General features: G+C 35.3%; 1 protein-coding gene across 1 annotated transcript in view; it reads left to right on the top strand.

The window, feature by feature from the left end:
* Positions 1–20,571, top strand: part of HCN1 (hyperpolarization activated cyclic nucleotide gated potassium channel 1) — a 199,231-nt gene extending 178,660 nt beyond the window's left edge. The window contains exons 6-8 of the mRNA XM_035566138.2: positions 2,260–2,500; positions 17,662–17,826; positions 19,682–20,571. Coding sequence (XP_035422031.1) covers positions 2,260–2,500; positions 17,662–17,826; positions 19,682–20,493 — 1,218 coding nt within the window. The 3' untranslated portion in view covers positions 20,494–20,571. The remainder of the gene's footprint in view (positions 1–2,259; positions 2,501–17,661; positions 17,827–19,681) is intronic.
* Positions 20,572–25,351: the final 4,780 nt, after the last annotated feature.

Here is a 25,351-nt window from a genome sequence, read left to right as displayed (position 1 = left end):
TACAAGCACAACTATTTTTTTAAATTACATTTTTTTTTAATCTCTGATTTTGATGTTTTTTGAGTAGATAGTGTGGTTTATGATTAGTCATGGAGCCCATACATGGTGCAGTGCTTCAAGTGTGTTAAAGCACTCATAAGAAGGGGAGCTATGGCAAACAGAGAGAGTAAAGAGAGAGGTAGTACAGTGAAAAGTGAAAGGGGATTGTTGTTCTATTTCCATTGCTCATAAATAATTCTCAGATGGAATGTTATTAGTGGAATCATATCCCCACTGAATTCAGTTGGGGTTTAGTGATTGACTTCAAAGATGTGGCATCTTACTCTTCATTCGCTCTATCTTAAACCCAGTAATTCTGGAATTAAATCTGTATGAAATGTTAATTATATAATTTGTATATGTCCTTGACGCATTCCAGAAGAAAAAAAAAAGTATAAAAGGAATATTTAGTGTGTGTCTAAGTATAGAGAAGTGATGCTATTGAGATGGAGGTTAAAGAGAATCACTGTACTGCTCCTTGTAGTGTTCATTTTTTTTTTTCTCAGATTCTTCTATTTCTAATTTGCCATTATATAATGACACTTTCTCATGGGATTGTCAGAAGTCTATCCTAGGAATAGCATGAGGAAGTAACTTTTCCCTGTTTTTGTTTGTTTGTTTGTTTTTTCCTATTTCTTTCTTTTTTTTTTCTTTAATGAAAAGTAAGATATTGCTGGAGATAACAACTTTATTTATTCCCAGTATCTGGTGAGAATTTTTGCTTCACAGTATTTTTCCAAGTTCCACTGGATTTATTCTGAAAGGATGTAATTTCTTTGGTAAATGTGGTTGTTTCTTTACTCTGTGATCATGCCCATGCCTCTTAGCTGCCTCAGCAACCATTCAAAGTGAGATCCCCATCTCCTTCCCAGATGCAAGATGATTTGAAGATCCTGCTATGGTTTTGATTCTTATACTATGGAAAAAGCTGAACTTTTCCATCGTGTCTACAAGCAGGATATCAAAAGATCGGGGTGAGAGGAAATTTTGTCTGTACTTGGACAAGAATATCTGAGCTTGCTGCCCAGGGGGCAGGCTTCCATGTGAGATGGAAGTATGAAGTAGCAGATGCTTGGAAGATTGAAAGAGCAACAAGAGTTGAGTCAAGGATGAGAGCACTGGCAGGTCTCCTTACATCAGTCATGAAGGCTTTGCTTGGTGTTAAGAAATGCTAGGGGTTCTCCATTGACATGCAATATTTAGCTTTCCAAAGCAAAGGTGACCTCTGGTTGTGTGCTTATTTTATTTCTTCTCTGTGCATTTGTGTATGGATAATTATACATGCTCTTCCTGTCATGTCTAGGTTGCTAATTCAGTAGTTGCCTGCCTAAGCCCTTCTTCACATGTGGTACTGATTAGTCATAGTTCAATACACTGTTTAAATCTGTATAACTGACTGTGTTCATTTTCCTAAGACAAATAAGGCTTGCAAAAAATAGCTTGAAATTTTATGAGGAATTATCTGGGTTTTGATTTAAAGCAAGTAGGACACATAGCTTTTTGATACGTTCTCGTGTAGAAGTGCTCATTGTTGGCTCTGTAAATATAAACATTCTTGGTGGGAAACAGCCCACCACAGGCGTGTAGTAGTCTTAGGGAAATAGTAGCACTTTCCACATTTAAAGGGTCTGTTGTATATGCATTTTTTTGAACAGTAGAAGTGTATGCCTCTCTGTTTATAAGATGAATTAAATTATAGGGAAGAAATTTTATTATTGATTTCAGCTACCTCTTCAGCTAACTGTAGTGTGCATCTATTACTACCAGTACAGTTCTTAAAATCAGAGAGATATTACTGGTGTAATATTGGCGAATACAGGGCTAAACTTTTGGTTGCATAACGTTATCACTTAATAAAGTTATTTCAGCAGCTAATTTTGTTGCCAGTCTTGTTGTGTAATTCCTATATAAGTTTTATCTTTCTACCCTATCTTTTCCCACTTAAAAGTCAAGGAAGATATCATGCGAAAATCACTTGAAGACAACATTTGTAATAAAGAGTAATACAAATTGGTACTGCACTATTGTTTCCATCACTTCACTAGAAATAGATGAAAATGTAATGAAAAGATTAAAAATTAGACATAGTAAGAAAAACAGAAGTGTCCAATAAGACCATAAAAAAAGTTTTTTAATGAAGAAAACATAGTTTTTTTCAATACCCATTATGATGAATATATTTGCTCATTGTTTTTATCATTATGTTTCCTTTCCATTTAGGAGATTGTCAACTTCAATTGTCGGAAGCTGGTTGCTACAATGCCTCTTTTTGCAAATGCAGACCCAAATTTTGTGACTGCCATGCTAAGCAAACTGCGATTTGAGGTGTTCCAACCTGGAGATTATATTATCCGAGAAGGGGCTGTAGGTAAAAAGATGTATTTCATTCAGCATGGTGTTGCTGGTGTCATCACCAAATCCAACAAGGAGCTGAAGTTGACAGATGGCTCTTACTTTGGAGGTGAGTAGGACAAAAATTAATGATAATATCGGAGTGAATGTACTAGCATCAAACATATTTGATATCAGACATATAGAGACATCAGAATAAGTCTATCGAGTATCTTTTGCCTAGACAATTCCAGTTTCAGGGAAGTGCACGCAAAGTATTCCTGAATAATACATTCATATTCTGATTACTGTTGCCAGGATAGCTACTGAAGATACAGAATGACCTTCCTGAATTTGAAGTGACTTTGAATGAAGAGCACTGTTATTTAATAGACAGTACTTCAATGAAGATATAATAATTTGCATAGTAATTTTCTAGATATTTAAAGGTAAAATAACAGGATTCATCTTCTTTAAAAGGGGATAGAAAATTTTAGTCATAAATGTAAAGTATTTCTAAAAGGTAAAAATCACTGTAAAAAACGGAAAAATAGACAGTTGATAAATGATCATTATTATTATGAGATTTTGCTGTCCTTCATGAATATTTCAGGCTGTTATTAGTGCTTTTTCACTGAATTTCAGCATGCAATATTGATTAGCCTTCCAGTATAAAATATGAGAAACTGGACTTCCTGTTTGACTAGATAGATGTCTAACAGATGCATATTAATAAAAAACAGACATGAATTTTAATCCAAGTTAAATTCATTTGGTAATCCTAATGAAAAATAGATATTCATTTAAATGAAGGCATCTGAATATTTCTATTTGGATGAAAGCATTTTTTTAACATATACTAATCAATCAGTATGAAGATTTTGTTCCTAGTGGCTTTAGATTTTCTTTGTATAATAAAATAGGTGTCTGTTTCTTAGAGTAGAGAAAAGTCTGGTTTCCAGAAGCTGATTGAACATTTGTGTATGCCACTGTTGCCCATGACCATTACAGTTAGTTGGTTATTGTATTAAATTTCTGATGAATCCCATGAATCATCTGGGAACTGAGTCAAAAACCTTTCAGAAAATGTTGAATTGAAAGCCTAATCAGTGGCATTTAGCTGGTATACAGAAGTGGAAAGCTTAGAAAAGTGAATTGTGCTCTGTGTTTGAATTGGGCTGCAGAATTACTTAACTAATCCCATTTTAGAATAATATGCTAAAGCATCTCCTACTGATGGGGCCAGCAGGCTGTGTCACCCTGCAGTACCCATTGCAAGGTGATTTGTACCAGTATTTGTGGAAGCATTTCAGTAAAGCAGTTCTGTGCTTATCCCGTGGGCTTAAACCATAAATGTCAAAGACAGGAGATTAAGGAGAAAGAAAAGGTAAATGCTGAGTGAGGATGAAGAAACCGAGCAACCTTGGTCTTGGTCTTCTCTATGCTTAGCAGTGCCCCAGTTTATGAAAATGAGTTTGCAAGAGCCTGTGTGCTGAATCTGACCATAATACTCTTCTGAACCAGCAGAGGATCAGAAGAGATTGCACATGGAAGTATTTTACATAACTGTCAGCCTGTTGTTGCAGTTCAAATGACTCTTTAGCTCATCCTGTTCATCCTCTACCCTTCTTAGCAGGAATGCAGACAAAAAATAAGCTGTTTGCACTATCTGAACACCTCAAGAACTTGTTACACTGCATAACAAAGCACAGGTAGGATGAGGCAAGGGGTAAAAAAATGGGGGCAAGTGCATCTGAACCCTAACAGCTGCTGGGACAAATGTGAAATAATAGCTGCTGGTGGATAGACCGAGGAGACTCGAGGACAGGAGACTTGGAGAGGAGAGGAGAGGAGAGGAGAGGAGAGGAGAGGAGAGGAGAGGAGAGGAGAGGAGAGGAGAGGAGAGGAGAGGAGAGGAGAGGAGAGGAGAGGAGAGGAGAGGAGAGGAGAGGAGAGGAGAGGAGAGGAGAGGAGAGGGAAAGGGAAAAAGGACCTGGGAAAAGTCTCATTTATGATCACTTATTTTCATCCCACCTATCTACTCCAAGCCCTAGTATTAATACGAAAGTAATGTGGGGTACTGTCCCTATCCCTTGTATTTGTATCCCTGTACCCTTCCCACCACCATACTTCTGATGGAATATACCAAACATGCATAAGGGAATAAGTGAGAAATACTCACCCATCTGCACTGTCAGTTCTGCAGTCAACCAGGCAACATACCAACAAACAAACCAACAAACAACAACAACAACAAAATGTTGTCACATTATTGGAATATCAAAGTAGATAGAAAATATATTCAGAAAAAAAGTGTGGTTTGAGGTTGACTTTGTTCTTTCATACCTTTCAGTAATGACCACTGAGGGAATGTTTTAAAGAAACTGCCATAAATTATTTCTCGAACAGATGCAGATGAGTGGAAAGACTGTTTCATAAAGATTCAGGACAATCAATTCTATTTGTCTTTTCCTAGCATTTAATAAAAATAGTAATTTTATTTCTTGGCTGTCCTTAGAATTCCTGAGCTCACATGGTGCGTTTGTGTGTGTTTTTAGAGAAGGGAAAGGAATATGACAACGAGGAATGCATTAAAGTAATTTGCATATATTGCTCAGTTATATGATCATTTCTATGTCAGTGAAATGATGTAAGCTGTGGTTATGAGTGCAGAATTTCAGGGGCTTTAGTACTGCATTTTTACCTGGTTTAATGGAATTCTCCATGACGATATACTGTTATTCTAAATAGACTGATAGTCATTATTCCTAAATATCTGTGGATTTTCAGTGTCTTCCAGTGCTTTTTTCCCGTTTGTTAAAATAACTTTCTATTCCCCATTATTGGAGATAGGATTACTGCTTCTTTCACCAAAGCAGTAAATATGTCTTTTCTCTTTCTAAATAAAAGAGAATGGAACTTCTCCCACTGAGACTGACACAGTTTTCATATAAGGGTAAACAAGGTTGTCCTCAATGGAAATTATAGTTGTCTCCTTCTAGCTGCTTATAGAGAATGGGAAGTGACAGTAAGACATGAATGAAAATGGTCAGAAGAGAGTGGATGATCAGAAGGAGGTGAGCTACGTTAACAAATAGGATGAAAACATGGTGGAGGTCAGAAGAATCTGGGGAGCCAGACAGAGAAGACTTTGTGGGTAGGAGTCAGGTAGTGAGGGGTGTAGAGAAATGCAAAGAGAATACTTAGAAAGTGTGAGTTCATGGGAACATCATGGCCATGAGATTGGTAGGTAAGGGGCATGATGATGTTTGAACGAGACTGAAGCATTTTTCAGAAGCTGGACAGACAGCAGGAAGGTATTCACACCTATCCCTTTTGAACAGCAAGTAGGGAAGCCTGACTGCATATGTGTTTGCAACTAAATTCAATTTGAGATGAACACATTTGCATTCAGTCTTCCTGGAATGGAGAATAATAATCAGGAGGCAGTTGAAAAAGGCAAGCGATATTATTTTGAAGATGTTGTGATTGCTACATTTTTTAAACTTTTTTTTAAAACTTTTTTTTTGTGGGGGGGGGGGCAGGGAGGGGTGCATCTAGTCCATGGTTTTGAATATCTACAGTTTGTAATACTGAAGACATAAATTATTTGTCAAGTACACAGCAAAGGAATGAGAGACCTCCCTAACTTTTTTTTTCTTTTTTTTTTTTTTTTTGTCTCAGTATGTACTTGTGTTTCTCTCTTATTTAACACCTCAATATTTCAGCCCTACTTATGATATAATCCCTGTAGTAAATGGTATGGAGGAAACTGCTGGTTTCAGACCTACTGAACCTTTTATTCTGAGTATTAGATGATTGTATTAGAATTTGCTCAAAGACCTTTTTGTGCTAGGAGGAGTTATGGGACAGATTGTGCATTTCTTCCTCACTAGACACATAAAGGTGCTAAAAAGTAAAGATATTTAAATGTTTACAGATGAGGTACAAGAACATGAGTCATTTACTTATAGAGAAGTATAGTTCATCATTTACTGAGGCTTTACAGAGCAGAAATAATATTTTAATGTATCTAATGAGCCTAATACTAATCTAATTTACATTAAAACAATGTATGTAGGCATAAACTGGTGTAATAGCCCTGGTACAAGTGAATTCTGATTTTTGCTGGAGTAAATGATATCACAGTCACTCCATAATAGTGTTATATGTTGATATTATAAAGGTCTCATGATTAATAACAACAAACCTGCAGGAGTATGGTAAACTAAATGGAAGTTTGTTACAGTACAAGAGCTACTTTCCAACAGTTGACTTCCTTCTTCTTGGTTGGTTCTGCATGTGAATCTTAAGGCTTTTTTAGCCATCACAATAAGATCTGTCTCTGACAGATCTCCTTACCTCCTGGAAGAGAAAAAATATAAATATAAATAAATAAATAAATAAATAAATATATAAAACCTTTTTCTCCCTGGTATCTTGAGACCCTTCACTTCTCTGCATATCCCTAGCCCCAGCCATGGAGTCTGCTGGTGTTCACTGACAGTCTGGTATGGACTGCAGGCTTCTGTATGGGAAGCAAAGACAAAAAGGAACATTTTGCCATTTTATAATTCAGAATATTCCCCCTCCATACATAAAGGTTAAAGTTGTCCCACAGCTACTGCAAAGCATGTTGATGAGCAGGAATTTCAAGATGTCCCATTCCCCTCCAGATGCCCACTCCAATGCAATCAGAGCAGATACTCTGGGCATGCAGTCCTGATCCACCTAAGCATGTGCTGAACCTCATTTTGCTTAAATGGTGTGCTAGATTGGAACTCACATGCCTACAAAGAGTGAAAAATAGGAATAAATCCAACACTACTCAACTACTGATACTCAGCAGAACTATCTGAAAGAGGATTTCTGGGAACACGTTCAGAACTCTGCTGTTACTTAATTTGCTTGCTTGCTGGTGGATAAAGAACTGATTACTCACTGTGGTCCCATCCTGCTCTTGCTGAAGTCACTGGCAACATTCTGCTCAACCTCAAAGGACAAAAGATAAGCCTTGTGTTCCTGCTATCTTTTCTTTCCTCCATCTGTTTTCCCACCTGTGTTTATACAGGCTTTCCTTCATTCAGCAACCGAGACGTATGCTCCAGGAAATTATAAACCCGTTTTTCTGTTTTTAACAGATACTGTGTTAAAGCTTAAGGAATGTTGACATTGCTAGGGAAATCCAAACTGAGTCTGTAGGATGTGTAGGTATATATTTATGAATTATGTTAGTTTGGGCGTCCCCATGGAGGTTCTCACTGTGTTTGCAGTTGGAAGGAGTTTCCTAATTCCAGTAGGCAGGTGTGCAATAATTCATGCTACCCAATTTGGGATGTGTCTGTTCTGTTGTGGTCCCTCTCCACACTGTTTTTTCTGTTTTGCTTTATTTTGTTTTATCCATCACTGAGGACCCCAGTGGTATTATACCACTTAGAGTAATCAATAAGTCAATTTGTAGACTAGAACTCATATTGCTTTAAAAGATTTTTCTTTTCTATGAGCTTCCAGATATGTTGAACATGATGAAATACACAAGATTTTCTAAAACTACATTTATGATGCATGTTGATTTATGATACCTGATACATGTATGAGAGTTGTTGTGTGTGAATTTCAATATATAATGATCTACCTCTTGCAATGTAATAAGAGACAAATACATGTTTTATTTTATTTATTCAATGTCAGATATAAATAACTGCCAGATAGCAGTAATTTTAGCAAAATTACATATAAAGCAGATTTTCATCCTCGTCTTCACAGAATTTGGAGACATCTTCAGGCATTGTTTCTTTTTTTTTTTTTTTTCCAGTTCTATAACACTCATACGTCCATGTAGTTTATGGTATACTTTATAGTTTTAAAATATTTTATTTTGCTTCAGTTGTTTAATACTGTTTTAACAGTTATCCTTCCACACTTTAAATTGTTATCAATAGTATCTTGCATTTGCTTCAGCTACCAGAATTCCAATTAGACAGAACTACTTTGACCTACCTTTTATTTATGGACCTTTTCCCCATTTCAGAACAGCAACTGTCAGTATATTTTAGACCAGTGCAGTGGAAAATAATACCGTGGGAAATGTTGAGTCACTTTAGATTATATTTTGTCGCTTTCTTTCTGGGTACACTCTAGGTACCTCCTTTTGATAGGCTACTTTGGATTTGCAGAATAGTATTAATTATGGATAGAGAAAATGTTGTTAAAGTGCCTGACTGCTCGCTGCTTTATATCTTCTAATTTATAACTGGACAATATGATATGATACAGTTTTACATTTTGCAAAAATACTGCATATGGCTACTCATTATTCAAGGTAATGGTGAATTTAGTCCCAGTATTCATACGCCAATCTAGCACTGCACCAAAATACATAATGAATTATAAGTAGCCTCCCTGAGGTGCAATTATTCATATTCTTAATGGCAAGTACACAATTAAATGCTTGAAGGGAGTCCAGATCTCCATACCAACTCATTCATAAAACACTTTTCAGGTGAACAATATAGACCATTTTTCTAACAGCACTGCTTGCAAGAGGCCATAAAAACGAAATGTCCTTTTTGGCACAGACTAGTCTGCCATTTTGAGGATGTTTTCCTCATGGTATAACATAACTCCTTGTGCTATGTTGTTCTTTTGACGCTGCATTTTATGTAGAAAATGCTATGCAGACAGAAGAGCTTCTCTCTATTTGGACAGAATGTTATTTTTAAGTGTATGGGACTTTTTAAGGAAGTTAGAAAGAAAATGAATTACTCTGCAACCCTGTAAGGTAGAATCGTATTTGGGTTTAGGATTTTTATTAATTATCAGTAACTAGGATGTATATTTAACAATATCATTAATAATAATGCTAATAATAATCCCCACTATCTAAACAACATAGTCTTGAACCTATATGATAGTTCTAATTCTTCAAATTCATTAATAGTGTAACTAATTTTTAATTTTTAATCATTCTATTATTCTATTTTTTTCTGATTTCAGTCATTCTATAATTCTATGATAATTTTTAATTTAGTCCGTATAAGCAAGAGAACTAGCATACCCAAAATGCCACATCAGCATGCCTTGCAAATCTGAGGTGACAAACAGATAAACCAGATGATAATTTTGCAAGTACTTCACAGTAGAATTTAACTCAAATATTTGAGTGTAGGTTAAATATTTAATCTAAATATTTAATTCAGAACTGAGACTCTGATAATTTATTTAATAATTTAATAGGAGGAGAAAAAAAAAAGAAGTACAATATTTTTACATTCCACTTAAGTTCAATTTGAACTGCTTAATTTGCAACTGTTATTTTTTGCTCAAGATGGCAAGAGCATAACACTGAATACAAAAGGATTTGTTTCTTTATTTATTTATTTATTATTTATTTTAAGAGGGAACAGGCCTCCATCCAAACAAGAGTCATTTCTGGACTTTGACCTAGCCAGTATGAAAATTGAATTTGGACTCAGGCACATTATCTTGATATTGTTGTCCTATTTGTTTTCAAATTGGAAATAAAATGAATATCAGCCAAATTATGAGCTTTTAAAAGATAATTACTAGCATATCATAGTCTCTCTTGGTATAAAAAACACTTTGCTATAGTACAGTAGGAATATGTGGATATTCTCTTATGAATAACATTGAAGACAAAGTAAAGGCTTGCATTTCCATTTTATGTAACAATCCTAAGCTTCTTTTCTATCAAACAGCTTTCTCAGAAGACTTTGAGTTACGAAGAGAAAATAGGCAGGATGTAAAAAATGCTGCCTGAGTTTGCTTTATTCAGGAACCTTAGCCACAGCTATTTGCAGTAATTTCAGATAGAAAAAAATAAAAGGTAAGGGTGGGACATAAAATAGCTGTCCAGGCAGATAATATGCCATTTTTTGTGAAGGTTGTTATATTCTAACCCTGTATATTTGGCTGTCCTTTTTGATGTAAAAGTAATTATGACTAACAACCTTTCTGAAAAGAATTAAATTGTTCTGCCAATCTATATTAAGCATATAACATTGAAATAGGCTTAGTAGTATATCAGTATTTGTTACAGGAAGTATGAGGACTTACAAAGATCCACTTGTATACCAGTCTTTTAAAAAATTACAAAAGTAATAAAAAGAAATAATAATAATAGAAAATAATAATAACAGGAAATAATAAGAGGCCTGCTCTGAGTAAGTCACAAAAGATCCAAATTAATAGCACATTATCACACTGCTTTTCTCAGAACTGTTTTGAAGTAGTATATTAAGACTTATTCAAGGAAATGGACTGAGATAGAACAAGAGTTGTTTGAAGAAAAAGATTTCAAGCTTGTTGACACACCTTAATAAATGTGAAAGTTCACTTGCTTAGCGATTAGCAAAAAATCTGCTTCAAAAGTTTGAAGATTCTACTTCAGAAGTTGGCAATTTGAGTCTTGCTGGTTATGGCACTTTTTCTATTTATTTTATTTATTTATTTTTTGTCATTAAATTAAATTAAAAATTAAATTAATTAAATAACGAACATGATGAGAGCTCGTGTGTCAAGGTCTCCAGAGACAGATGCTCCAAACAACTGTAAACAGGCAATAAAAGTGTGGAAAAAAAATTTTACTTTCTTTTCTTTTCCTTTCTTTTCCTCTCTTTTTCTTTTCTTTTCTCCTCTTTTCTTTTCTTTTCTTTTCTTTTCTTTTCTTTTCTTTTCTTTTCTTTTCTTTTCTTTTCTTTTCTTTTCTTTTCTTTTCTTTTCTTTTCTTTTCTTCTTTTTCTTTTCTTTTCTCTTCTCTTCTCTTCTCTTCTCTTCTCTTCTCTTCTTTTCTCTTTTCTTTTCTTTTCTTTTCTTTTCTTTTCTTTTCTTTTCTTTTCTTTTCTTTTCTTTTCTTTTCTTTTCTTTTCTTTTTTCTTTTCTTTTCTCTTCTCTTCTCTTCTCTTCTCTTCTCTTCTCTTCTCTTCTCTTCTCTTCTCTTCTCTTCTTTTCTCTTTTCTTTTCTTTTCTTTTCTTTTCTTTTCTTTTCTTTTCTTTTTTCTTTTCTTTTCTCTCTTCTCTCTTCTCTTCTCTTCTCTTCTCTTCTCTTCTCTTCTCTTCTCTTCTCTTCTCTTCTCTTCTCTTCTCTTCTGTTCTCTTCTCTTCTCTTCTCTTCTCTTCTCTCCTTCCTTCCTTCCTTCCTTTCTCTTTCTCTTTCTCTTTCTCTTTCTCTTTCTCTTTCTCTTTCTCTTTCTCTTTCTCTTTCTTTCTTTCTCTTTCTCTTTCTCTTTCTCTTTCTCTTTCTCTTTCTCTTTCTCTATCTCTTTCTCTTTCTCTTTCTCTTTCTTTCTCTTTCTCTTTCTCTTTCTCTCTTTCTCTTTCTCTTTCTCTTTCTCTTTCTCTTTCTCTTTCTCTTTCTCTTTCTCTTTCTCTTTCTCTTTCTCTTTTCTCTTTCTCTTTCTCTTTCTCTTTCTCTTTCTCTCTTTCCTTCTTTCTTTCCTTCTTTCCTTCCTTCCTTCTTTCCTTCTTTCTTTCCTTCTTTCTTTCTCTTTCTTTCTCTCTTTCTTTCTCTCTTTCTCGCTCTCTCTCTGTCTTCTTCTCTTTTTGTCTCTACCATCTCTTGTTGCTCTTGTAATGACAAGGGCCTTACAATTTCAGAAGAACCCTCTCTCTGTTTGATGAGCTCTTCTATTTGAAGGCAGCTGTATGGACAATCACCCGTGACAGATTTAAAATCAAGAGTTCATGTGTGTCTGCTATTGCTCACCGTGGCAAAAACTCAAACTGTCCTGGGTGCAAGCCTGTATTTACTGTAAGGAAGGTGGGAAAAGGTATAGTTTTTGTATACAGTTGAGATTACATACCCATACTCTCTTTGACAGTTGAGATTACATACCCAATTGTAAAAGGCAGTAATTGTCTCCATTTTCTTTCCTTCTGAAGTTCTGTCCTTTGCTGCATTAATGGTTCTGTTGAGCACTGACTATATTTTAAGTTTTTTTTCAAACATAGGACCAAATGCAATAATGTATTTAGCTCAGTGTTACCTGAGTCTTTTCACTTCCATCCACTCCACAGATTTGGGTTTGGGTGATATTACTCACTCTGCCCGCTCCTTTCTCTCCCTGCAGTCTTGACTACTATGAATGTAAATACTGTTTTGCCACATAATGGTAAAATAAAATCTACATAGCTATCTGGCATACCGCTTAATCATTATTTTGAAGATAATAATTATAATCATTTTAATTGGTGCAATATGTAGTCTGACTAATCGTAGACCTGGTGTTAGTCATTTTAGTATCTGTAACAAAAAGCATCATCTCCCTGGGTTGTCTGCTTTGTGCACTAGTGACTACATAATGAAAGAGACAAAAAAAAAAAAAGACTAGTAAATATTAAGATAGATGCGATTGATGTTTTATAGAATTTTAAAAAGAAAAAAAGGAACAGATGTACAGAAATGCATGTTAAAGCAATCCCATATTTACCATACCAAACATTTTCCCTTGGTTTTCTGTATTGGAGACACTCAAATCAATACAGAAATGGAAAATTGTTCCATTTCTTAAGGGTGTGGTGTCTTAAGATATTTTTTTTTAGTTGCTTTAAGTTTAAATGCCCCTTTGCTAAAGGAAAGGTGTCATTCATTACCTGTTTTGAAGTAGGAAGCAGCATGCCCCAGGCTGAAGGTTGCAGACCCTAGCTGCGACTAGCACACCAAGATGCCCACTGTCTAGTTTCTGGTCAGTGGACAACCAGTCTTGAGAGAAATCAAGAACTGTTTGTCTTAGCACCATGACAGAGCTGCTGTTACGAAGAGTTGGATTAGAAAGGGAGAATAACCTAAACTTTGTTGTTCTTGAGAACGTGTTTCAAAGACTTCACACAATTAAAAAAGATTACAAGATTAGCTATAAAAAGTTATGAAATTACAGGTGGATGGAAAGAGCTGTCACACATCTAAGTTCTGTCTGTAACAGTTTAGTAACTCATTACTCTCTATAAAATAAAAAATATTCTAATCTGCTGTCCCAGTCTCATAGAGTATTCCCAAATAAGTTTGACTGTCTGACCCAAACATTTGAATAGCTTTGATTTTCTATCTTTCTTCCGCTGCTGAAAGTTGCCAGATGGTCTGAATAGCTGCTTGCCCATTTTCACAGCAATGTATATGCCCACTACATGATGAAACAAGTTTCCTGCTGAGGAACAGAAGCAATAGTCAGCTGTCCTCAGCTGGAAGGACACTTCATCAGATCCTGTAATGTTTAATCTGACAGGTGAGGGGAAACCTGTTATAGCTTTGGAAAGGGCAAAGCTGTTAATAAACTTCTGTAGTTCACAAATGCATAGAAATTGCTAATTATTTTTACTTTATTATAATATGAAGAGCAGTATATTGCTAACATACTAGTTATCTAAGTTGCTCATTACTACAAAAATAAATAAATAAATAAATAAATCTATGTACCTAGTAAATTGAACTTTTGCTTTAATTCTGGAATCTCTGTCCTTGCAAAACAAAGCTATGCATACAATATTAATTCATTATAGCTAGCATTGCATTTTCAAATATTACTATATACTACACTAAAGAAAGAAATATATTCCATCAAGACAGGACCAGACTGGTATCCTTTAATGAACCGGGTAGCCACTTAATTCCTAGCTGTTTCCTTTATCACCACAGTTTGTCTGATAGTGAACACATTTTTTTTTGCAAGGCAACTTTTTATTGTTATTTGAATTTTTGAATTTTATGTTCAATCTGTAATTAAATGCTAAGGTGACATAAAAATTTGAGCATTATATTTGGAGTAAAATTTATGTGCAAAATGAACTGACAGTTAATGGATAAGTGCCACACTGTCAGCTAAGCTTTACTGATTCCCAGAGAGAATGAAAAGAGTTTTTATAGGTCTGTATAAATTGGAAACAGGAATTTATTGGTATTGTCCATGGACCCATCCAACAAAGAATAGGAAGGATGCAAAATCACAATTAATGCTAGAGTTGAACTGCTCCCACAGTCTGTTATTTGCTTGAAGAAAAAAATCCCACAGCAAAACGGGAGGGGGGAAAATAGCACCTTGATATGTTGATATAGTCTAAAAGAACTGTGAACATGACCACAGTGAGTGCCAAAATGTGGCTCTTACAAAAGGTTTACTAATCCTAATTATTTAAGAATCATCTTACTGGATGAGTCACTCACCCTAACTCATTCAGGCTTTCCCAAAATCAGTCTCCCTTAGTGCTGTCTTTTGGGTGCATATAATTTCCTGTACAAAGTATTTTGTTACACTAATGGAAATATAAAATACTATATACATGTGCCCTATTTTAGTTACATTTTAATTAAATATGGAGCGTAAGAACAAGCGAATGTTTTTATCATTGTTTAGTGCTTTGAAATAGTAATTTTGCATTAGTATAGTGACTGACATTTGTTTTAGACTGTTCTAGGGAACTGTTGTCCACAGAGGCTAAAAAAAAAAAAAATCATTACTAAAAGTAAAGCTTCAATTAAATTTAAATTACAGGTTAATTATACCTAATATATAACTATTAATTGAAATGGAATTAATTCTTGTGTTTGGAAAGGAAATATAGAAGTATTTAACACTTTCAAAGTGACAGCACGAAGGCAATGCACAATGCCAACTGCAGATGTGAATATTAGTGAGTAATATACTGCAGCAGCTTTCTTTTTATGCTAATAAAGAACTTTGTCCAAACCATTTGAAAATAGTGTGTGTCCTTTGTGTTCTACTACACACTCCTTTGCTATTGTTTGTTTTTCATAGACCATTTAAATCAACTAAACATCAAGGAGAGTATGATTGCTGAGGGCACCTGGTGCACTGATGTCATTAAGACACATTTTTAATAAATCATGGATATTTTCATTACATTATTCTGTTGAAGTCTCCTGTTTATGAATTCATTAAGGAAAAAAAAAAGTTTCTTATTTCTTATTTATTTAAAAAAACACAAGTGTTTCATTGGAGCAAATTTTTACATTGTGTTTCTGCTCTCCAGTCCAAATAAATGAGATTTCATATTCTAATTGTTTTATTATGCTAGAGAATTTTTTCCAAAGAAATACCAAATAGATTAAATGAACTCAAATACAGGACACATACAATTAACATACACATTAGTCTTGTGGCCAGTGTGGAAATGATGCCATCGACATGTATATCAAAGCAATACAGATGATATATCAGTGACTATAAAACAACTCAAATCAGTCAAGAAACATTGTTGGAAATGCTTTCTGTCCATCACATGAAGGTTGAACTACAATTCTGTAGTTCATCTTTCGAATGAGACTGCTCACCTGGAGCTGAGAACATGAAGATTTTCCTGTTTCATGGAGCAGCCAGGCTCCATAATGGCACTCCTTGATCCCTTCCAGACTGCAGGACATTTCTCCTATCTTTTCTTTCATGCTGTATCTAACTAGATGACTTCATTATTGATATGAAGAGCCTTCCAGAGAGATGTTCTTCAGCCAGAAGTTGTGGGTTGACATAGGATTTGCAGAATAAGTTGTACAGTTTACATAGTGATTCTTTCCAGTCTTCTTACTTGGCAAGAGTAACAAGAGGAAAGAAGGGCAGAAAAAAAAATATTTAGAATGAAAACATATATTTATTACAATAACATCCATGAATTCCATTGCTCCATTGTCCTGTGATGAAATCTAACATTGTTTGTTATGGTGTCTTCCCATTGTTCTTGTTGAAGTAATCTAAAATACAGTGTTCTGCCAATAATGATGAAAGAATTATTTTTACACTCTTCAGAATACTTAGTATTCACAGTCAGTGTTTGTTTTGTCTGGGGTGTATGATGCTTGATACGCTCAAGTATTTTTTTTTGTTCAGTACAGTGGAAGAGATCTCATTATGCCTTTAGTATTGTTTGAACCTATTTTAAGTGAAGAAAGCAGAAAATCAAGAGGTAATCAGAAATCACACATTTTCCAGCCAGTTAAGTTATTTATAAATTCAACCATATATTTAAAAAATTCTGTGTGATATCTAAAGTGTATCTTAGGAAATGGAGTGGATATTCACTGCATTTAACTACTCCCTTTGGGCAAAGTGTCCTTCTCGCTCATGTAACTACAACGCAGTGAGTGCAATCAAAGGAGAAGTGGTCAAGATGCGTTAGGAGATGGAAGAAAGGACTGACTTCTGTTTGCTCTTTACAACAAATCGTCATTTTTCTTGGGTAACAGGTCTTCTGAGGGATGTTGGGTCGAGACTTTTACAATAGACATTAGTCTATAAATTCTCCCCAAAGCTATAAGGGTTCAAGTACATTCTATGCTGGATACACATTAACGTCCTTTGATTTATCCACTGTTATTTAAGCATCTTAGCCCCTAAGCCTTCAGGGTTAGGTAGCATGTGGAAATTCTTCAACAAGAAGTATCAGACCAAAAAACATCAGGGTTCTTTAAATTCAAATGAATTAAAAAAATGTGTTTTGTTAAAGACATCCAGCAAAAGAAATAACTGTACTAGCACTTTGTACATTTGAAGTAATGCTGCAGAATTTCTTATTCTTACTAATGAAAAATATTCATATTTCCACACTTCATTGAGAATGCTAGTTTGTGATTAATATACAAGCATCTACAAACAGTAGATTCAGTCCCCTCTCTTCCAGAACGATGAATTTCTGTTGGAGATACTCTCAAAGCAAGCCTGCTAGATTAATCAAGTGGAGTAAAGAGAGGTTAAAAGGGATCTGCTGTTCAGCCAAATAAGAAAAAAAAAAGTCTAAAATCCTAATTTTCATCTCCCAAAATACCTATGACATAAAACCAAACAGAAAGCATTTTCACGTTTGAAAGATTTTTTATTAAATCAGTTCTTACATTCATATATCATGTATTAAAATAGTTTAGAAAGTCTCCTGAATGGTTAAAGGAATTGATTCTCTCTGTCAGCTGAATATTTCAAAAATAATAATAATATAGAATCACTTATGTTAATTGAGTCAGCAAGCTGTGTTTAACAGTTGATGGATCATTTTTTACAACTTGAAGTTATTTTTTTTTTAATGGCCCAATAAAATCAGAGTGTAGACTGAGAAAACCTATAAGCACAGCTTTTAAAGGAGATTAGTTATTTCTTCATAATAGCAGAGATAGAATCAAACACCTTCAGAACTGCCCATGCAACCTTGTACAAAGAGCAAGAGAAAAATTGCCACTGAGTACTTGTTAGCATTGAGTCACTTCCTAGCTATTAAGTTTCTCATGGTTCACTAAATTCTTTGTTTCCTGTGTGCAATGAATGTTTCTCTCCCCAGAGATTTGCCTTTTGACCAAGGGCCGTCGAACTGCCAGTGTACGAGCAGACACGTATTGTCGCCTCTACTCCCTCTCAGTGGACAACTTCAATGAGGTTCTGGAAGAGTACCCCATGATGAGAAGAGCCTTTGAAACAGTGGCAATTGATAGACTCGACAGAATAGGTATTATTATTTTTTCCATATTTGAAATTCATAAAATCCTTCTACCTTTTCTTTTCCTAGAGTTGAAGGGTAATGTGCCGATTAAACCTTTCTTAAAAAAAAATCATTTCTGTTACATTGAAGTAGATGTTCTGTTGATCTATAAATAAGATGTGATAAGAAATTCTGAAATTATACTTTTAAGTAATAAAAAACTTTGAATTTTAGAGAGCTCTCAATCTTCTCTGAGGATTATTCTGTATAGTTTAATTATCATTAGCATTATTTATTAATCCTGTATATTTCTTTTTCTGACTTCAGCAATTCATGGGATTTATGCAGTTTAGGGAGCAGTAGATGACATATTCATACATAAACAGTTTAGAGATGGCATCTATAGTGCTGAGAAGAGCTGAAGTCTCTCAGCACTCTCAAAACCTGTGTTTGTTGAAGCGAGCTAATCCTTTGCAGCAGGGCTCTCATTTTCCTCACAACATGGGCTCTGGTAGCATTGATGGCTGCACACTGGAGTTACTCAGATCAGCTTGTAATGAGAAAAGCAGGCCAAGGATGTCTGAGTGAAAGGTGGAATTATATGGCAGATCATCAAAACAGTGTTGCTGTTATGCAACCAGCCATTCTGGACCTCTCTAATAAAATATATTAGGTAAAATATATGGCCTTAGGTAGAAAGAAATGCATTCTGATCATCATTATCGAAACTGGTTTTAAAATGCAGCTATTCATATAAAATCATTTATCCTCAATGTTGTTTCCTCAACCTCACAAGAAAATCCTAGTGTAAGATTTTATCCACATCACTCTTTTTCAATACAGATAAGTCTGCAGTTTCTTCAAAGGGAATAGGGAACAACTTTCAGTGCATTGTCATTGTGCTGTCTATTCTAAGCTGAAAATGTGATTTGGAAGAAAACATATTTGTGTTTTCTTTAACATAGCAAGAGTAAAAAAATGAAATACATATATATAGTTTTCTAATGTTGAATAGGTCTATTTTATTATTTTGCAATTTGTGAGTACTCAGTGCATTTATTTATCTTATTAAGACTTTACAAACTCACAAAATTTGTCTTCCAATGCTGTCTGAAAAGGTAGTCCAACTCTTAAGTGATATGTGCTTCAATAATACTAGCAGTAAAGTGCAGTCTGCTCGAATCACTAATCCAGTCTGAAGTGCTGTGTTTACAATACAAAATCTACACAGAACAAAAGATAAAATGTGAATTGTCTTATCTAAAAAATAAAAAATAAAAAAGCAGTTCAGTGCGGTTGTATTCCTTTGTATCCAATGACAAAATCTGCGTTTTGCAGACACTGAAAGCATCAAAGAAATGTCAGGACACAGAGAAGACATCAATACACAGCATACAACATGCTTTATTGTGTAAGCAAATTTCACATTAGCAGTGAGATCGTATCAGTTCACAAGCATTTGAAAACATGATTTCTTGTAAACTAGTGGTCACTGGTTACTAGTGGCTAGTAATTAGTTCCATGGAATGTACTAAATGGAAGATGTATTTATAACTTACATAAGAGTTTAGTGGAAATTAGGACAGTTTTGCAGAAAGAAAAATGTTATTCATGCAGAGCCTGGTGGCCTTTTCAACCCTGTTGTTCGGTAAATTACCATGGTTACATATTCAGAATAATTGCAATAATGGCAATGCACTGCAAGTGAAGGAGCACGGAAAGTTCAGGTGTCTCTGAACATGATGGCACTATTAAAGCTTGCAGTTCTTGTGTAGAGAGGGGGAACCATGTCTGGATGAAGGCGATGTTCATGTGAGCCTCAGCAAAAGAGCTGAAATGTAAAGTATGTCAGGCTGACTAAGTCTTCTGCTTGTCTGTATAGGGAAGAAGAACTCCATCCTCCTCCAGAAGTTCCAGAAGGACCTCAACACAGGGGTTTTCAACAACCAGGAGAATGAGATCTTGAAGCAGATTGTCAAGCATGATAGGGAGATGGTGCAGACCATCGCCCCAGGGAGCTTGCAGCAGATGCCTGTGCTGAACTCCAGCACCTCTGCCACCTCCTCATCCCGCGTCAGGACGCAGTCCCCTCCTGTTTACACTGCTGGCAGCCTGTCCCATGGAAATCTGCACTCCCCCTCGCCCAGCACACAGACACCCCAGCAAGCTGTCATCCTCTCGCCCTGCTCCTACACCACTGCCGTCTGCAGCCCGCCTGTACAGAGTCCCCTGGCTGGCCGAACTTTCCAGTACGCCTCGCCGACAGCCTCACAGCTTTCCCTCATGCAGCAGCAGCCACAGGCACCCCAGCCGCCGCCAGGTGCTGCACCCAAGAACGAGGTCCACAAGAGTACCCAGGCCCTCCACAACACCAACCTGAGCCGGGAGGTGCGGCCCCTCTCCGCCTCGCAGCCCTCCCTGCCCCATGAGATCTCCACCCTGATCGCCAGGCCTCACCCCACCGTGGGGGAGTCCCTGGCCTCCCTCCCGCAGCCTGCCCCCGGTGCCAGCGTGCCGTCAGCCAGCCGGGCCACTGTCCCCCAGCGGGTCTCACTCTTCCGACAGATGTCCTCGGGAGCCATCCCCCCGAACCGGGGGGCAGTGCCGCCCACAGCACCCCTGCAAAGGGATTCTTCTGCAGTCTTAAGCACAGAGTCGGAGGGAGACAAACCACGGTTCGCGTCAAACTTATGATCCCTGGTGACTACGAGAAACAGACTTGCAGCAAACTGAGAGCCGTCCCAGGAACTGTTTTAGCCTGTTTCCTCGGTATCCTAGCAGTCTACTTGTGAGAAAAAATACTTTAGACAACTTTGCCCTACATAACAAATGTAAAAATTATGTGTATATATATATATATATAAATGGTATATATATATATATATATATATATCAAAAAAGGGATTAAGAAAACTTGTTTGAATTTGTGTCTTCCTTTCTTGCAACCATTAAAGAAGTCTAAATTATTCTGTAATATTATTTATTTATAACATGTTGACTTTAAAACCAGTCTAACAGATTTCTTAGTTCACAAGGTTTCCCAGTGTCATGGGAAAATTGTCAACATAGTAACAAATTTCAAACAAGTATAAAACAAATAATCAACCTAAAACATAGCACTGACCAAGTGGTATTCTGAAAACATTGTTATTTCATTTACTCATATACATTGTTAATAATTTTCCATGAAGAGTTCAGTTATTTCCAATTGCAATTCCTATTTTTTGTGCTTTCCATTCAGAATTAGATTGACAAGCCAAGGCTGGCACTAGCACTCCTCTGGATAGATTGTAACCTCACGCCATGTCAACCCTTCTGTTGTTTCAGTAAACTGGGTGGACTTCAGTCTTCATATTGCTAAAGACTTTTACAAAGACTATAAATATTGCCATTGTAAATACCTTTTTAGACCCAAATAAAAATAGCTGCTGTGTGGTGTACCATTGCAAGGTATTTGTTTAGGAATTTAGGTTCAGCTCTTCACTTCAAAATTTACAGTTTTAAAATTTGTTAAAGCTAAGTGCAACACAACTGTTGAATTGTAATGCAATGACTTAAAACCTATACTGTTACTTTTACATGCAATGTTTTACGCAAAATTGTACGCTTGATCCTGCAAATCGCTTGTACTTCACCAATACCATCACTTTTCTTCTCCTTGCCCTAAATAGCATCCAAAAATATTCCATGCATGCTTTGGGGAAAAAAATAAAATAATAATTAAAAAAAAAGTAAAAATAAAAATAAAAATAGGTTCAGTCAGCTATTGTAGGAAAAGACTTTTATGGTATCTTAGGAAATAATAACCATTCATTGATTATGTCTACCTTAAAATTCCTATAATGCTGACTTTGAATCTCTGGTTTAAGTCTAGAAGTGAGGTCTTTCATTTAAAGGATTATTTGTAATCCACAGCTTGATCTAGGCTTTCAGGTGCTTTCTGTGTCTTCACTGTAGTTTTGTAGTTGACTGTGGTGTTAATTAAAAATAAATAAATAAATAAATATAATATAGCATCAAGTCTGTCTGGAAATGCACGATTTGCTCTGTGTATATTGTAATTAAATGGATAGTGTATCCTAAGGCATGTAGTGTCAAACATAGCCCATAGGTACGAGGTTTATTATTTTTTATGTCTTCAAAACAGAATGGAAATTGTGACAGAAAGCAGGGTTAAAGCATACTCTTTTGTGAATGTTTTGTTTTGTTTGCTCAGATCTTCACATTATCCACACACACACACAAAAAAAAAAAAAAAGAATTCTTTCGTAGTCATTTGTGCCTGATTTGTCACATTTAATAGAGATTGAAACTAAATGTGTAATAATTTAAGTCATTGAAAAATCAGCATTATGGATATGATACAAGCATATATTCTGTTCCTTAAAACTCAGCTGATTCATGTTAAGGAAATGAATGCAAAGGAATTTATCTTTTCCCATTAATGCTGAGTTTCACAATGCACAGAAAAAGTAAATAACATCACAAACTACGTAATGCAGTGAATCCAGATGTACTTGAGAGCCAAGTAAATATTCTAAAGCTAACAGAGCTTGAACCCATGCTGCCTGTTATGCCTTTTACTAAAGTGGTACATCAAATAAAAAGTAAAAATAATATATATTTTTCCAGTTTCTGCTGACTCCCACTCACCAGTGAAAATCAATGTAATTAACCCATTAACATGCTGCTGCCATTAGTCTAAGTGGCCCAGAGTAGTATACGAGGAAGCGGTTGTTTAAACATGTTTGGAACATTATGGATACGCTGCAAGACCATTTATTTCTCAGTACAATACCCCCCACATATTATTTTAATACTAACAAATTTTGTCAGTTAATTAAGATCATATTCTGATCTTTCAAACTGTTTAAGGTTTACATTTAATAGGAGAAATGGGGTTAGTAGTGAAATATTTTTATATATATATTTATTTTATTTTAAGCACTATGAAGAAATATTAATCACATGGTCTTTCAGTGAAACCATAAATAATTTTTAATGACTTTGTAATAGAGTGGACAATATCTAGGCTTTGTATGTTAATTAAAAAAAAAAAAAAGTGGTACAGGGTATAAAATTATATACGTATATATATAATGTATGTATGAATGTGTATATACTTAGATTAAGAACCAAATGACTCACATTCCTGTAATATAAAGGTCCATTGTTAGTTTCTGAACTGACCTATTTTGTCTGTACATACCTAAGCCCATAAATATGAAATCTCACATCTGTACAGGATGAAATGTATTAATGAAAAAGGTTGGATCTTACTGCTGCTGGGAAGACTATAGATCTGATTCTTACAATAACTCTATGATTGGGGATAAGTTAGACTTTTTTCTTTTGTCTTTGCTCAAAGCCATAAATAAATATATATTAAAAATTATTAATAAATTGAAGAAAATATTTAAAAAACAAAGCCATGAATGTTTTTTCTTTTTTTCTTTTCTTTTTTTTTTTTTATTCCAATATGTTCGTAACTTATCAAGTTTTTCTTTACCATGAAAGAACTGTTTGCTTTTCCCATTTCTCTGTTCCTAGTCCCAGAATTGATGTGCAGTATGGGGAGCTGGGGAAAAGAATGGGTAATTATGTGCACTGTAAGAAGAGGTCTTAGAAATCTGAAGATGTTATATGATGTACTCAATCAATTCCTAAGCAATATTTCCATGTTAGATTACAGGAATTCATTGTGCTAAAAATGTGATCTTCACAAAACTCTTGTTTAAGCCATTACCACTAAATGGTAATGTTTCTTGAGTACAAATATTTGAAACTGAAGTTTGCTTATACATAAACTTTAAAATATCCTGGCGGAGAATCCCAAGTAGTTGTTAGTGTAACTTATGAAAACTGTATTCTGTCATACCTTCAGTTTATCTTACTAACTGTGCCAGTCCCAAGTGATATACCTCTGAACTTGTGTGTAATAGTTGAGATTTCAAGGGACTATTGGTATGGAAGTAGTATTCATTAATTACACTGTTGGTGATTGTAACTGAAGATACAGAACTGGAACTGAAGTGAGTTTTATTTTAAGCAGCAAAATTTCAAGTAATGGTGCAAGTCATTATGAGTTGAGATTAATATTTCTGTTTTCAAAATTCACTCATGAGTTCTCACACTGATTTCAGTACGTTTATCCATGTAAATTCTATTCTGATTTATAGATGGAAGAAAATATTTTGTTTAAAAAATAAAATATTGGATTTTAAAAATAACCTGCAGCTCAGCTGCTCTGGCAATACACAGTCACATTAATTATTTCTGCTCTTCTGAAGTCCTCTTTTCACAGAAAAATGTGAATAGGATAGGATAGGAACACAAAGATAGGAACACAAAGTGTTTGTCTAGAAATCCTGGATCTGAGCTATAGTGAATTATGTGGTATGTTCTAGGACACGTTACAAGCATTGGGTGCACACAGTTTATTTATTTAGTATTTGGCCTTTCTCCTGCATTTTTTTTTATTTTTTTTTAAAGCAGGGAAGAGGGAAGAGTAAGAACAGCGTAATTGCTTTAGACCATATCCTCTGAGAACTACATCTTGTGAATTTAGAATCTATACATTTTTACTAGCAGTAAAACAGCACAATTAAGAGCAAAACCCAGTGCTCTTTCACATAATTAGTACTTTTAGTCATTTACTTGATTGATGCAGTTGGTCAGACAGGCTAATGGCATAATTTCTGGTCCATGATTACATTTCCATCACCTCCATGAGCAAATGCAATATCTTAACTTATGCTAGTACTGGTTTTCAGTCAAGATATGGGAACATTAGAACACAGTGGTAGAACACAAGCAAGGTATCAACCTAAATGAAGTGAATCTGTCCATGTACAGTCTATGTACATTTTCAAATACTGCTACATGTATATGCACCCCCTTTTAAAAAGTATTTTTTTGATATAAACAAAACATTTGGTAGATCATTTAAGATGTATACAATGGCTCAGATAATTCTTGCCTCATGAGTTGAAAGACTCAAAAGAGCATTTGCACTGAAACTAAACTTTGCATCATCCTTGAAAGTGTTCCAGATACATGATGTTCTTTCAACTGCTTGCAGAAGATACCATATTTCTTACTATTCTCCAGTTTTATATGATATATTTGCAGCGTGGTTCCCCCTATTAAGGTCCCACCCTGGTTAGTTCTTGCTGAAAGGTCATTGGAAAAATTGGATTGAGTAGAACCACACACAAAAAAGAAGAGAAAATGCCAAATGCTGGGTTGCTTCTCTAACCAGTTCAAATTAACCTGTGCAGGAAAGGGAATCAGGTACTCTACAGCATTTCATTGGAAAGTCTGTAGAGACCTGCAGGGATTCTGATACCATTCATCTCAAGAAAATCAGATTCCAACCTGAAAATATGTATCTGACGCTGGCTGCTTCTGAAGGCTACTGTTACTGAAGAGTTTACATGGACAGGGACAAATAGTTTCTATAGCATTAGCAAAGCATTTTGCCTATCCTCTTTTCAAGGACTACTCTTTATAGTTTCTCTACTGCACTAGTACCACAAAACCAAGGCCTTCT

Source organism: Cygnus atratus, chromosome Z (genome assembly GCF_013377495.2).
Source record: "Cygnus atratus isolate AKBS03 ecotype Queensland, Australia chromosome Z, CAtr_DNAZoo_HiC_assembly, whole genome shotgun sequence".
NCBI classification, from domain to species: domain Eukaryota; kingdom Metazoa; phylum Chordata; class Aves; order Anseriformes; family Anatidae; genus Cygnus; species Cygnus atratus.
Note: the sequence above shows the minus strand (reverse complement) of the source record. Positions and strands in the feature narration are given on the sequence as shown.